Source organism: Trachurus trachurus, assembly GCF_905171665.1.
Source record: "Trachurus trachurus genome assembly, chromosome: 22".
NCBI lineage: Eukaryota > Metazoa > Chordata > Actinopteri > Carangiformes > Carangidae > Trachurus > Trachurus trachurus.
This window is the reverse complement of record NC_139907.1, coordinates 25783525-25798679: the sequence shown is the minus strand read 5'-3', so window position 1 is coordinate 25798679 and position 15155 is coordinate 25783525. Positions and strand designations below refer to the sequence as shown.

The window sequence follows — 15155 nt, the reverse complement described above, 5'->3', positions numbered from 1 at the left end:
TATCTCTACATAGAGTTTGCAAGCTCCTCTAATATTTGATCTCTTCATTATGCATTCAGTTTCAATTTATTGTTGACAGAAAATATCAGAGTGCCACTGTCACCACTGTACAGCTGCTAAAATAGATTAAAAAAATATTTGTTTTCATGTCTTTATCATATTCAGGCCTAGACAGAAATAACTGCAGTGAATGGTGTTAGTTTTATGTAATATGCCGCTATGAACACATCACTTGTAAACAGGTGAAACACCTACAGTAGTCTAGATCATGTTAATAGAGCTTTTGCCTCTAACCTGTTAATGAGGGCAAAATGAAAACCACACACGACTACGACACTGGCTGTTTGATCTTCAATGCCCTCTTAGTTGAAGTCAAAGTATATATTATCCTCCCGTCTCCTTTTCTTCATATTTGATTTTTAATTAGTTTTCTGATTCAATTTGTGGTCTGTAATTGTTTCCGGACTACCGGACAGTGACGAAAAACTAACCAGCCCAAACAACACGTGATGGAAATCACTGAGGCACGGCCAGTGAACACACAAGGAAGACACTTGTGTGATGCTGTCAGCATCTCTTTACAGCCCCATGTCATTTCTCCATGAAAACACATTAGGAGTTGAATGTTTGTCGTCTCATGAGGGATCTCAGTGATTTGTTAAACTCCTGCTCTGCACCATAAAAGGCATATACAACAAAATTACCCCAGTCAACTGAAAACAAAGAAGCAGTCGTGTCCCTCTTTAAGCCGCTGGGTCTAATGTTTTCAGTCCTGTTAAAAGCACACACATTGAATACACAGAACAAACCCTTTTCTCAGGAGGGAAACATGATTGTATTTAATTGTTTCATTTGAATCCGTCTTGTATAGAGCAGAAAATAACTGGAGATGGGTTGTTGTTTTCTGGATGACAGTGATTTTTGCTCAAAAGCACAAACAAGTCAAAAAAAAAAAGTGCAATCATTGTTGGATCATTTTAATAATAAATAAATGAAAATCTTTCATATGCACACTTCAAAACCTTATAGCTAATGTAATTCATATTTTAATTTTAACCTCAAGATGTGAGGAAAACAAATCTTGCAAGATGTTGTTTTGAAGATTGAACTATAAATACACAACTACATTCTGTAGGGGAGGTCAAAAGTTGCACCAACAAATGATCTTTAAAGTTTAAAGTAAAGGCCTCTTTCATTGTTTCCTTCCTCCTCGTGTTAAAGGGACAGTAGCATTTTTTTAAAGTGGGGTTGTATGATTATTATGAAAATTATATTATAGCGAACAATGGAACTGCGTATTTGTTTTTCAGGTAAAACCTCTTTTAGGCCGTGAAAATAGGCCGTTTCTTTGGGTCTGTTCACAACACTGTATGTTGTAAATCTCTGGGCAGGGCTATGGGCTGGCGTTGCTAACGGGAGGAGTGCAGAGAGTCTTCTACTGCAATTAAAGTACTTAGGGGCTATTTGTAGATCATACAACCCCACTTTAAAAAAAATGATACTATCCCTTTAAGGCCTTTCTCTGTGAAAAGCCAAATGAGCTTTCAGCTTACTCCTGAATGTTTAGCTGTTATCATTAAAATAAAAAGTCCTGAGTGAAGTCATTATCTGGCTTCTGTTTTGTCACAGGAGCCGATTCCGGCCGTCAACGTTTCTTTTAAATTTTCAGGTGGATCATGAGTTGGAAATGTTGGAAACGAGCGTCTCAGAGAAACATTAGCGCCATGTACAGTACCACCACACTTGTTGTTCTTCATTTATTGCTGGTACTGATGGATGAGACTCGCAGCTAATGCAAACCAGAAGCCAGAAGAAAAACAAACCTTAATGCGGTTAGGACATAAGCATCCTACGTCCTCTCTAACAAACCCACACATAGACACATACACACTAAATGAAAATTAAAAGAGTTACATTAGCCAGAGCAGAGCACTAAGGGAGCATAAATGAATAGCATTATGAAATGAGAATTGTCAATTGGCAGCAAAGATTAGTAGGCCTGAGCTGCCTTTTTTTGTTTTTGTTTCTCTATGGCGGAAATAGAACAAAACATTTCCATCATGGGAGAAGCTTTCACCAAACTAGAGTCAGAACAAAGGTCAGGTGATTTTAAATAACGAACAGGCTGTTAGGACACAAAGGACCATAATGAGAATTATGAGCATCCGCATTTGGATTAGTCATGTATATCTAATTCCTGCATGAGGAGTCTTTATCATTCATTTTCCTTTTTATTTATTTATATTTAGGCCTGTGCCTTGCATGGCATGCTGCTAATTATATTTAAATGTTTGAGTGATGTGCTCTGGCAGCTCTGCTCTGATCCACTGTGCAGTTAATCAGTTCTGTGAGCACCGGCACACAAACATAGCTTGATGAGACATAAAAAAAATAATTTAGGAGTTGAGGAGACACTGTGAGAATCCACTGAGATCATGCAGGTTCACGTTGATCACCTCAGTCTGGATGTAGAGCAGTGATGTCCACTTCATTACCAGAGTTTAGCACAAACTGTTAAACTTTACACTGCTGCAGCAGATTTTTGCAGATTCTTCATTTGTTTTATGTTTGAACACTGAACACTGGGTGGTCATGCATATGCTTGTGTTTATCTTATGCACAGAGACATTCCTGTGCGAATACAACTCTGTGTGCAGATTGAACAGAAAAGGCCATTACAGCCGTCAGCTGGTCTTCTGGTGCGTTTAGCCACACCATATGTATATTACTCATTTGGCAAATCATTTCAAGGTTATCAAGGAGACAGTGGCAGCTCTTATCTAGGGCTTCATTTCCCTTTCTATTATAGGATATGGCAGGGAGCAGGTCCCACACTGCAAAGCTGTTCACTAACGATGGAGCGCGGTGCTATAAAATCACTTCCCATCTGCTCGACACCTTCTCTCCACTTTGAGAAAAACCTGGGAGGAGGGACGGGGAGGGAGAGAGAGCAAGGAGGGTTTAGTGAAAAAAGGGGCTTGGAAAGAGGTGAGAGCGGTGGAAGAGAGGAGGATAGAGAAAAGCCATGGCAACATTAAAAAAAGAAAAACATAAGAGGGGGAGCTGGCAAAGGTAGTAATGCAAAGCCTGTTGAGTCAGGGCACAGACATTGGGGAAATCAGAAAAGCTCAGAGCTTGTTTGTGTAGTGGGGGCTGTGTGTGTGTGTGTGTGTGTGTGTGTGTGTGTGTGTGTGTGTGTGTGTGTGTGTGTGTGTGTGTGTGTGTGTGTGTGTGTGTGTGTGTGTGTGTGTGTGTGTGTGTGTGTGTGTGTGTGTGTGTGTGTGTGCATTTATGTTTGCTGTTCTATTACTAGCACACCTCTCTCCAAACAAAGCACAAAATAAACACTGTACGTTTCCCAATGCACATGTCATAATGGAAAGGTAGAGACCCTGCTGAGATCTGTGAGAGTAATGTTATCATCAGGGATCAGGCTGGTTAAGACCTGTGGTAAGAATGTACAGATCCGGTGGTCTTCATATTGTTTTACGTCCGGAGGAAAAAGTAATAAATTTGTGGGTATGTTTCCAATGTAATATACAACCAAACCAAGTAGGCTACACCTCAGTTCAGCTGCCCGATATGTACAGTTGATAGGTTAGATATAGATTACACTGAACACCACAATGGATTGCACACTGTATCTCATGGGTCTAGTGCAACATGGTTGGGAAGTGGCTGATGAGTGGTGAGGAGGTGCAGGCGGCAGTGCGTTGGCTAGCCGCAACAAATGACACCACACAATTCTCATATTCACACAACCTTGCATTGATAAGCAGACGGCTCAGTGCCTGTGACTCCGAGCAAGTATTATCTGTGGAAAGTGGTGTATAGCGGTGACCAGTGTGTCCAAGGAGAAAAACATTACACAGAACGGCACAAAACCACAAGATTAAACTGAACATTGACAGAGGTCTAATAAATGTTGTGTCATGTGTTTGGATCAGATCGGAAGAATAATAATTTAATTCTATTACTAACATGTTACAGCACAGTTATCTAGAAGAAATGTTAATCATCAAACTAGTCACTTTTTGTTCAACATTATTGTTATCTAATATCATCCAGTATTCACTCTCATTTTTAGCTCTAGTTGTGTCTCTACCAACACCTGAAATGATCTGTAATTCTACTGTGTGATAGTTGAAGTTCCTCCTCAGCTGCTATGTGTACAAACTGTTGTTTAATCACTGTTGTTACCTTCTGAAAACAGCTGCAGGACACAGGTTGATAGATGTGGAGTAAAAACTCTCAGTATCAAAGCAAAACAATGAGCTAAAAGCTGAATGTAGATGCAGAGTTTGATTTCTCAGTCTGAGTGAATCATTGCTGTTTGATTTAGTGTGACCTTTTGATTTGTATGTTGAATTATGTTCATGCCAAGTAGCATGATTTAATTTAATAGCACAGCTTAACATGCGACTAAACTGCTTTATCAGTCTTCATTCATTAAGTTGTGTTTATATTGCAGAGTTTATAGCTATAGGTACTGTATTTGAATTAAAAAGTAAGAAGATAGAGTTGTGTTGAAGCACCATGATGATGTAACAACAAACTGCCAAAATGTTTTCAATTTTATACGTGAGCTGTCGATGTGAAATGTAAATTGGACACTGCTCATTGAAACAGCACAATAGTATAGATATGTCATTACTGGTATGTAAAAATAAAGGGATGGGCAAGAGACAGGGGAGGGGAGAGAGGCAGAGGGAGGGAGAGAGGGAGAGATTGTTGATGAGCTCGGAGCCAAAGAGAAATCAGCACGATTTGCTTAATAAAATTAGGTACAGTTGAACTACACAAAGCCAGCCGCTGGGTGAGGGAGGACAGCATTCACCACAGGACTGCAGCTTCGCCTCAACACCACAACCTGCCCTGGGTGTGTTGTTGCCTCTCAACCACACACCAGGTGGCTTTAAGGTCCAGGCAGAAAGCCGCCTTCACACGTAGACCTCGGCGGAGGCGCCACCTCTGAACCTCCACAGCAGTCTGGGGTGGGCTCAAAGGGTGGGCCATGCAGCACCAGACTAAGGAAGACAGCAACCCTCCCAAAATGGAAGAGAACGAGGAACCCCCCATGACGGCATCTGCTCAAGTCCCGGACAGTCCCACCTCGGAGAGTCTGGGAGCTCAGACAGAGCAGGCCCCTGCCGCCCAGACCCCCCACCCCCGTCGCGGATGCGGGGTTCTCTGTCGGCCATGGTGTCTGCTCCTCACACTGACCCTGCTCCTGCTTTCTCTCCTTGGCAGCTGGGCAGTGGTCCATCTCACTCTGGGAACCCACGGAGGGTCGCCGTTTCGGGTCTCAGCCAGCTACGATCAGCGGGTCCCACAGGACGACACGGCCACCATCGAGCCCCGCTTCACCACCAACTGCACCATGGGTAAGCTGCCAAACACTTTACTTCTTTAAGACATTATTGAAAAGTTATGTTCATCTCTTTACTTGTATGCAATGTTAGTGCAGATGCTGGATTGTGTGAAAAACTAAAGCAGCTTATAAATTGATTCAAGCGTTTTATCAATAATATGTGGAAATATTTTCTAGTTAGATTGAATGTTCAACTGACACTGGCTGTTTTTCACTGATACAGTATCAGATGTCACTTTGGCCTCTGGTTAACTGCTTTATCTAATTATCTGATTTAATATAAAAAATCTTTCAAAACAAGTCCAAACCAGCACTTTTGGTGGATTCTCCTCAAGTTTTTAGTCGTGCTTGTGTTTTTCCCCTTGTCTGTGTGTTTCCTGTCACAGTCTGTGTTTATAATCTATGTGTATACAGACTAAATGTGTGTCACATGTCTGCAGTGACCGAGTTCCCAAAGCAGCTCAAACATGTCAAAGTGGAAATTGCACAGCTACATTCTGTGATTTTTAACTTTATTACACCATGTTGTGGAATGAAATGCGTAGACTGCTCGAGACTCAAATAATATCCTTCTCTGTCAACCTCGAAAGCTCCTGAAATTGGATTAATATAACTGATTCAATTTCCTCTGAGCTAGATGGAGAAGCACAGCAACCGTTGCTTAAGCATTTAAAGAGGAAATATGGATAAAGCCCTTGTTTCCTCTAGCAGACAGACAGGAACAGAGATACAAGATGTTATACCAAACTAAGTAATGCTTTAATGGTACAGATTGTTGTACTGTATGGAATCATCCATTTAATGTCTTTAATGTCACTTTACAAACAGCTACATGTTGAAATATGCAGGATCCTGTGAGTGAGTTCATTTAGGACTTCAGTAAGAAAAGTTTCCCAACTTGTTTACCAGACTGTGTTGGTGTCTGCTGAACTCACATAAAAAGGAATAATCAAGTAAAGGGTGACCGAAGGAGATGTAGCTGATTCTCATGGACTAAATTAAATCTTAAAACTGGCACTCAAAAGAGTTCCCTTCATTGATATAATGCTGTTTACACAACATTGTGCTCACAAACCTGCCTTTCTTCAAAATCTGGATTTTCTAGAATGTATTTATATTTGTATTCTCATGTAAAACTACTTCAATGAGTACACTGATTAGATGTTGGTTTGTGTATCTTTTAACATCTGCAGCACTGAGAACAAGCAGAATGAGTTCTAAAGCCCCTCAAAACAGTCCCCAGCTAGTAAACACTGGCAATTAGCAGCATTTACCCTTTCATGTAAAAATGAATACCAGATTTATACACGTTGGAGATTATGATCAAAATCCATACCTTCTGTCAGCAGCACACATTACACCTGGCCTGTTTTTGTGGCTTATCATATATATATATTCATTTGTTAATTGTGGTCAGATAAAAGCCGTCCTGGTCATTTCACACAGAGGTTGAAATAGTGAGAAAGTAGTTGGTTTAGTTTGTTTTCCTGTTTGTAGGACCGGGGCAAATATTTTTGCTACTGGACACATTGGACTCCTGGGAATTTTGCCTCATTACATGAACATTTGTTCCACTTCCTGTCAGCTATTGTCATCTGCAGTTGTCCAGATCTCTGTCCAGAGAGTTCAGGTGGATCACAAAGACTGACAGCATGGACCGGTATTATGTACGGCGCCTTCAGAGTTCCCCCATATCCAATTCCTTGTTACGCCACATACTGGAAGGCTTCAGCTTGTATTTTTCCACAAAAGCAGACAGACCATCATACAAAAAGGTTGATCATTCCCCAAGGCCTCTTTTTGAATTCAGAGAGATGCACACAGTCCAGAATTTTAATCTCCTCTACTTGTATTGAGGGTGAGTCTCAATGAGTTCTGCAACAATGAGAAGCTTTTATACTTGGTCAACATTTAGCTGTGGACGAATGAGGAACCTCATTCGACACAAAGCATTTTCACATCTCCAATTCTTCAATTTTGGTTCAAGTGACATGTTTGGAATAGAGGTGAGTTTCTCACAGGTGGCCAACACTGACAGCCCCATAACAAAGTAGCAACATCTGACTTCCCCATTACATTGTCTGCTTCTGTTGTCAAATATGCAAATGCTTGTGTGGAGGAGTGTGAGAATGAGTGGAACAAGGGAAAGGAAAATTCAATGGAGCTTGTCAAACTTTTAACATTTTATCCAAATCCTCAACAGTGCCTACCTTAACTTTAACATTTAATATGAACTAAAAATAAAAAAGTCCAACTGTTCAACTGAAAGAAAGGTCCTGATGCTAATGTGATGCTTGAAGTGATGACTGAGGGAATTAGTCACGTCCTCAAATGATCCATGACTGAGGAGAAAAGCTTCTAATAAGTGCAAAAAATTAAAATTGAAAGAATTAAAAGATAAAGGTAACAAACAAATCAATCCGGCTACAGTATTAATGATCCTTCTGTGATTGTTTGTCTAACTGTCTTCTTGTGTCATTGGAAGGACAGAGCAGAGGGAGTGCTGTTGCTCATGCAAATCCAGTCCCAGTTGAACAGTGTGTGTTTGTTGTCTGGGTTCACTGTGTTCCTCTTCCCAGGCAGCGCATAAGCTGTGGCTAGTGGGAGAGAGAGAAAGCATGCCGACGTGCCACACTCTCCTCAGGCAACACCTGGGTCCCCAGCACAGCACCCACTACACACATCCCACTCCCAAACTAAGCCCTGATCCGTCTCGGCACGCTCGCCGCGCGGCCTCTCCGCATTTCGCGGTGCTCTAAACCTCCCCCACTTTCCCCTCCAGCACCTGTCACAAGACTGGGCTCAAATTACCTTCCTTCCCACCTAGCACACAACACCAAGCCAGGGAGCTCCATCCAGCCTCTCTGAATCCGTGTCTGCCAGAAAACACTTGTTTGTTTTATTTGTTCCAGTCGCCTGCATTCAAAATTAGTTAATTACAGCTATTAATGTCCTGTATTGTCAGGCTTTTGGGTTGGCTGGTGTAAAGACTGATCCAAACTTAATTAACTGTATAAAATTTGGTCCCAAAGGTTTGAAGTTTTAATTTCACCAGATAAAAGTGTGTGGACACAAAATGTTCTGTATCTCAGAGCGGGACAGTTGCATAATGGTTTCCTGCAGACTTAGAGGAACTCTAAACACTCTCAAATCAGTGAGGGAGAAAAACATTCTAAAGATTCATTTCATTTCCAACCTCATGTGGCCATTACTTCGTGTTGTCTTTGCAGCATGTCTGCTTTGAGACGTGCAACAGTTCCAAGTCAAGTCGTGTTGGCCGACTCAGATTCTGCTACATCTTGCAGATGAATTCCATTTTACTCAAATTTGACAATGAAAACATCCCTTTCCTCTCCCTTCCTTGTTTTCTTCAGCAGAGAGGCCATGATTACTCGAGCTAGTGAAGTGCAGGGAGATATAGTCAATACAGGATAAATAAATGGAGCAATGTCCGTCTTCTTTCCCCATACCCCTCCACTTTAATTAACTCATCAGTCACAGGGCCAACAAGCAATCCAATTTGTTGGCCCCAAAGTGACTTGTGGTGTTCTATGAGCTCATCCTTCTGACAGGAGGTTAGGATTCTTCAGCTTTTTTACTTCTGCTAGTATTTTTCAGATGGTTGTTCATCTAATTATTCAAGTGCAGCAAATCTGTCAATGACACTGCTCCTCATCCTGGAGGTAAACAGTCTGCTGTGATGACTGTAAAGCTCATTACCACAGTGAGTCAATATCAGACTTGACTTTGCCCCTGTGGCAAGGCAGAAGGTCACATTAGCCTTTACAGTTACACTTATAATAATGTTTATCCACTGAAGAGTGTTACCGATTACAGATGTGACAAATACAGTTATAACAATGTAAGCACACTTAAGGGCATATTTGGAATATGCGCCCATGTATTACCCTGCAAATTGTCAAATCCTTTCCTCAGTTGGACATGTATAGCTGAGACAAGGCAGCAGTGAAGCCCATGGGAATTTGAACCAGTGACCTTCCCCTCCCTGGCCCATTTCCCTAACCATTACACCATGCTGCTGCAGGCTCCTAATGGAGCGTTACAGCAAGTCTATACTTTGCGATTAGGTACACAGTAGAGTGAGGGTGTCCCTAGGCCCATCAATCACACACAGCTCTGTGGAGGCAATGAGGGAAATGGGTTTGGAGAAAGCTGGTGGAGTGGACAGTGTGTTGGACATGTGGATGGATGAGTGATGGTGATTTTCAAGACCAAAAAAAAAAAAAAAAAGCTTAGTATCGTAGTCTGGCACTGAAGCTCACGTTTAAATTTCAGCATAAGCCTTTAATTGAGTTTTCAATTTCACTTTGACTGAATGAACAAAATGAACTCATCCCTAGAGTTTTCATTATTGATGTGGCAGGCACAAGCCCAAGGTACCAATAGCACGCACACACACACACACACACACACACACACACACACACACACACACACACACACACACACACACACACACACTCACACACAAAATGGTTAGATTCAAAAGAATGGTAAAATTGCAGCAAAAGGTTTAAAGAGTCGGGCAGTGGCCTGTGAGAGTGAGAGTGAGCGATAGACTAGAACTGATTTCACTGTTCCCTGTCAGTCATCAGCTCTGCCTGTGCCGGCCAGTCTGTGCTGGTACATGTACAGACTGAGTAATGTCTTGTAGACAAACACACACACACACAGTGAACTTATGTCAGCAGTGTAAGCAGGGACAGCACCTTACATACATACTGTGGCGGTCCTACATGATCGCACCCGAGGCAGTGAGAGCAACACAGCTCCTCCTGTCCCCTTCAGGTGCAACCACTTGACCAAGCTGAGAAGCTTTACACACTGTCTATCTCCTTTTGTTTTGTAAAATGTAAACCACTGACATAAAAAAAAACCCACAAGGGATTCTTATCTCATCTTTTCGTCTCACCTGCCTTTCCCGCAAGCCCATGTATTTGAATTTAACTGGAGCACTTGCTGGCATGATTTAGGTTCACTTGTCCCATTCTTTAAAGTGTGCATTTACACACAATTCAGGCTGACCAAAGCACTGTTCAAAGGTTATTAAAATAGTAAAAACATAAATAAAAGCAAGAGTAAAACACAAAGACAAACATACCAAAGACAACCAGATATAACTAGGGACACTATTTCAAGGTCAGTGAATAGAAATGTGTGTTTAGCCAAGATGTAAAAGCAGAGGTGGGAAGAGCACATCCAACTGTAACTGGTACAACAATTGTGGAGCAACAGCCAGGTGTGAGAGCTAACAGGCATCCACATTAAGAAATAAACTCTGTCAAGTGTTCGTTGTGAATAGTTACTACTGTATTATAACATCTATGGATTGGGCTAGAGAGAGGCTAAAGGCTACTAGTACAAATCATCATAGCTGCACATTCAGCCATCTGCAGGTGAGTGATGATGAAAACAGAGAAAGGCCCAGATACAGGCAACTATTCATTTGTAAAGAAAATGGATTCTTTGACATGAAAAGACAGAAGTGGTTTAAGTTTGGACATAATTATTAAAAGATGAAAAAAGGAGTAGAACTGATTTGTTTGTCAAAGCAGAGCTGAGAGGCAAAGAATATAGAGATGAGCTGTGATATACAGTACACTACATTCATTGTATTTGTGGTCGAGCCTAAAAGTGAGATAGTCTCCAGAATTAGATGGACCAAATTAAATTGTTTCGGTTCTGTTACTGTTTAGTTAAAGGGAATTGTGTGCTATCCAGCTTTTAATGGCTGGAATGAATCCCAAGATTTCCGTGGAAGATGTGAATCATTAGCATAGAAGTGAGAGGAGATATGATACTTCCCAGTAATGTAGCCGAAAGAACGAACAGAATAGTGCCAGGCTGAATCCCTGAGGGACCCCATAGGGGACAGAGCCAGAGGAACAAGAAAAGTGTCTAATAAAACCACTGAGAATGTCCTAGTTCTGAGATAGGGGTGGCTGTGGCTCAGATTCAACCGGTCCACCAACTGGAAGGTTGGAGGTTCGATTCCTGGCTCTCTCAGTCCGTATGTCCATTTACCATATTATTATAGTTTAATATAGGATAATGCAATACCCTAAATACCAATCTACAGTTCAACCTGTGTCAAAAGGATGTAATGACCCACAGTATTCAATGCTGCATCAAGATCCAATAGGAACAGGCCTGTATTTTTCCCCATAGGTTTCTCGATTATTTTTGAAAAAAATAAATGAAAAAAGGCAATGAAGTGATTGGTCAAACCTAAACATTTCACATGAAGGTCAGGACTTTTGAGTAGCGGTTGGATAAGTGCATGTTTAAAACATGCAAGGACAGTGCCAGAGGCTAAGGGAGAATTAATACCATGAATGTAAGAGGCAATTATACTAAAAGTGTACTTTATGTTACAAAGGGCCACTGCATGTGAAAAGATGCTGGAGGCTTCTTATGCATAATGTTGTTATCTTAAACCAGGCAGCGAAAACAGTTGAAATTGATTAAGTTAAAGTAACAGGACCCCTAAGCAGCATGGTGGTGTGGTGTCACAGAGAGCAATGACCCTGAAAGGCCTCAGGCCTGCGAATCAAATGCAGAGAACAGTACCACTGTGCTGCCCAAGGAAATTATGATAAACAGATTTTTTGGTCTGTGAGAATGTTTACTGATTAACTAAGTGAAATATTTACCTCTGCTGGTGATTGGAAATTAGCCAGAGTTGGGGGTTTTTTATCGTTCAAATGAAACGGAGAGGAAATCTCTTTTCCATCTCTGCTCTGCTTTATGACATGCCTGCCTAAGACCTGTATTGTCTAATCACTGATCTGATGGAATTCAGTCTGCACTGTCCATGTGTGAGTCCAGAATAGCTGAACAGGAGGAACGGAAAATGGAAAATTAAATTATTTGGAGAAATAGAGGTAGCACTGGCATTTTGTGATGGGCTTCAGGGAACTCATTATTTACTGCATGTAACTGGAATAATAACCAGGAGCAGCACACAAAGGACTAGATAAGGTGGCATCGATGACAGAACGCATATGATCAGAAAAAACATGCATCTTCCATATGAATATTATCAACAAAAATCATATAAGAAATGATAAGGTCAAGGGTATGCCCTCTTATATAGACAGATACCCTTATTTATATGCTGCGAAAGGTCAAATGTGTCTCAGACATGAATGTGATTGTTCACCATGGGCTTATCGGGACAACGTACATGAATATTAAATCACCTTAAGTCATGTGATGGAAAAATACAAGACGAGACGTTGGAGAAGTCTTTATCTGACTCGGGAGCCCTGAAGGCAGAGACACAGACAGGAGTGTTCACACATTCTATTCTTACAATCTGTGATCTATCTGCAACTTGAATCAATTTTCAAAAACCATAGCCCCCCCTCTCTCCCTCCCTCTCTCCCTGCCTGTGCTAACACACCCAGGGGTGCTAATGGTGGAACAGTGAGAGGTCACTGCAAATCAGTACAAAGTTGTTCCTAAGCGGCCACGAAAACGTTTCTATCCTGATGAGTATGAAAATTACATGAATTATATGCTATCACAGTCACCAGGTCTCAAACCAATTAAACACCCATGGGAGATTTTGGAGGAGCATTAGACAGCACCCTACTGTGACTGTGCACCACCGTCATTAAAACACCAAGTGCAGGAATATCTTTTAGAAGAATAGTGTTCATCCATGTTGTAGTTTTCCAGATTGTTGTTGCAATCTAATGATCATTAAAGCTGTTGTAGTGGACCTGACCAACACTGAAGACATTTTATTTAGTTTTTTTATTTAATGTGACATGGCTTTTTTAGTCACTCAAGTCAGTCAGTCAGTATGCGTAGTAAGAAAAATTGTATATTAGTTCATTAGTTTTAATTTGAATCCCCAGAATGGCTGATTATTTTCTGCACTTTAGCCTCGGCCTGGGAGCAGTATTAAATAGACCGTATGTAGTTTATTACATCATTCATTGTCTACTCCAGCAGCACGTGTAATTCTGCAACTTGAGTGACACTGGCCATTTTCCTGACCTACCTCCCCCTAGCTTGTTACTTTCCCTACACATAACCTCGGGTCAGGTGTGTCCTGAAGTATCCACTTGTTTTTTCATCCCACATGATACATCTTTCAATTCAAATATTATTACTAGGGATAGGTTTGTGACAGTCTAAGACAGATAACAAAGTTTAAAGGAGAAGTGCCGGGGCGTCGTGTGGCGTAGTGGTTAGAGCGGGCGCCCCATGTATAGAGGCACAATCCTCGCTGCAGTCGGCCCTGGTTCGAGTCCCGCGCCGGGAGCCATTTACTGCATGTCACTCTCTGCCTCCCCGTTTCCTGTGTGTCTCAACTGTACTATCCATAAAAAATGCATAAATACCCCCCCCCCCCCCCCCCAAAAAAAGAAAAGAAGAAGTGCCGTTTTTTACAGTACAACCTGGACCTTTTTTCTTGCATAAAATACAGTTGTTTACTCACCCATACAACTTTGTCATTAGGGGTCCTTCAGACGATATTTAGATCCATTTGAGATCCATATAGTGGGAGTGATCAGGGCACCGAGAATGCAGCCTCTAAATATAATAACACATTATCTGCCGCGAAACTACTATGTTATCGTCATCTGGGGTGTGTAGAAATCTGACAAATATTCTGCCATGTTGCACAAAACTAGCAGTAGCAAATTCCAGGTAAACAAGCCGACCATCGCAGACTGAATGAGCCGTGCTGCGGCTGCCCGGCACTCAGAGATGACATCATCCAGTTCATAGGTTAGTTGGCCAATCTACAGACCGATGACAATAACAGGCAACTCCAGACTCAAACCAGAATAGCACTAGCAAATCATAACAAAATATTGGTGAATGAACAAGTTTCACGGCAGATAATGTGTTATAATGCGCATTCTTGGTGACCCGATCACTCCCACTGTATGGATATACACGGCTCTTGAATGGATCTAAATATCGTCCCAAGGACTCCTAATGACACCGAAGTTATAAGGATGAGTAAACAACCGTGTTTTATGCCAGAAATAAAGTCCAGGTTGCAAAAAACGGACCTCTCCTTTAATAGAACAACTGTAAAGAGCAGTGAAACACATTGTTAAAGGTTGCAGTGCTGTGTCCTGTGTATCAGGATTACCATGTTCAAACTGTTGTGTAAATTATCAATTGATTTAACTGTAAAGACATTGATTAGTTATTTTCTCCCCACCTCCAGTCTCATTTGCTGTCTGCTTGATGGCCTGGACGAAGAGATCAGAACTAAAATGTAATTTTTGAGATTCTTGATGTGTCTCTGTTTCATGAGCACATGAAGATAAGAAAGTTAGAAGGAACACTCTTTAGTTTAGGCCAAGGCCTTCAGGAACCTCTGGGGCAGCCAGCAATTCACCCACCTGCCAGATTTACTCTGATCTAATTAGATTGTATTCTCTTTTTCTTGTGAGGATGTGTAGATCTTCTGACAGCTCAGGATACTTTAAACTCCCTTGAAAACTTGTTGGAGGTCACACATTGTTATCCACTAAGAGAATGCCCAGTGATAAAGTAGGAACAACCAAAAACAAAAAACACAGCCCATCAATTAACAGAACATGGAGGCTGCCAGGAGAAGGCCCTATCAGCAGTATGAGGCTTCATCACATCTACCTCTAATCTCTTGCCTTGGGGCATTCCCCTAGCAGCATCCTCTCAACACAGACTGGTTTTCTGTTGCAGGCACAAATCCAATGCAATCTCAACAGGTAAGTTTCATTTGAAGATATTGGGCAAGTGTTAAATGGCC

General features: G+C 41.5%; 1 protein-coding gene across 1 annotated transcript in view; it reads left to right on the top strand.

Moving 5' to 3' along the window:
* Positions 1–15155, top strand: part of alk (ALK receptor tyrosine kinase) — a gene marked incomplete at its 5' end in the record, with an annotated part of 369133 nt that overhangs the window by 282697 nt on the left and 71281 nt on the right. The window contains one exon of the mRNA XM_083997628.1: positions 5251–5384. Coding sequence (XP_083853754.1) covers positions 5251–5384 — 134 coding nt within the window. The remainder of the gene's footprint in view (positions 1–5250; positions 5385–15155) is intronic.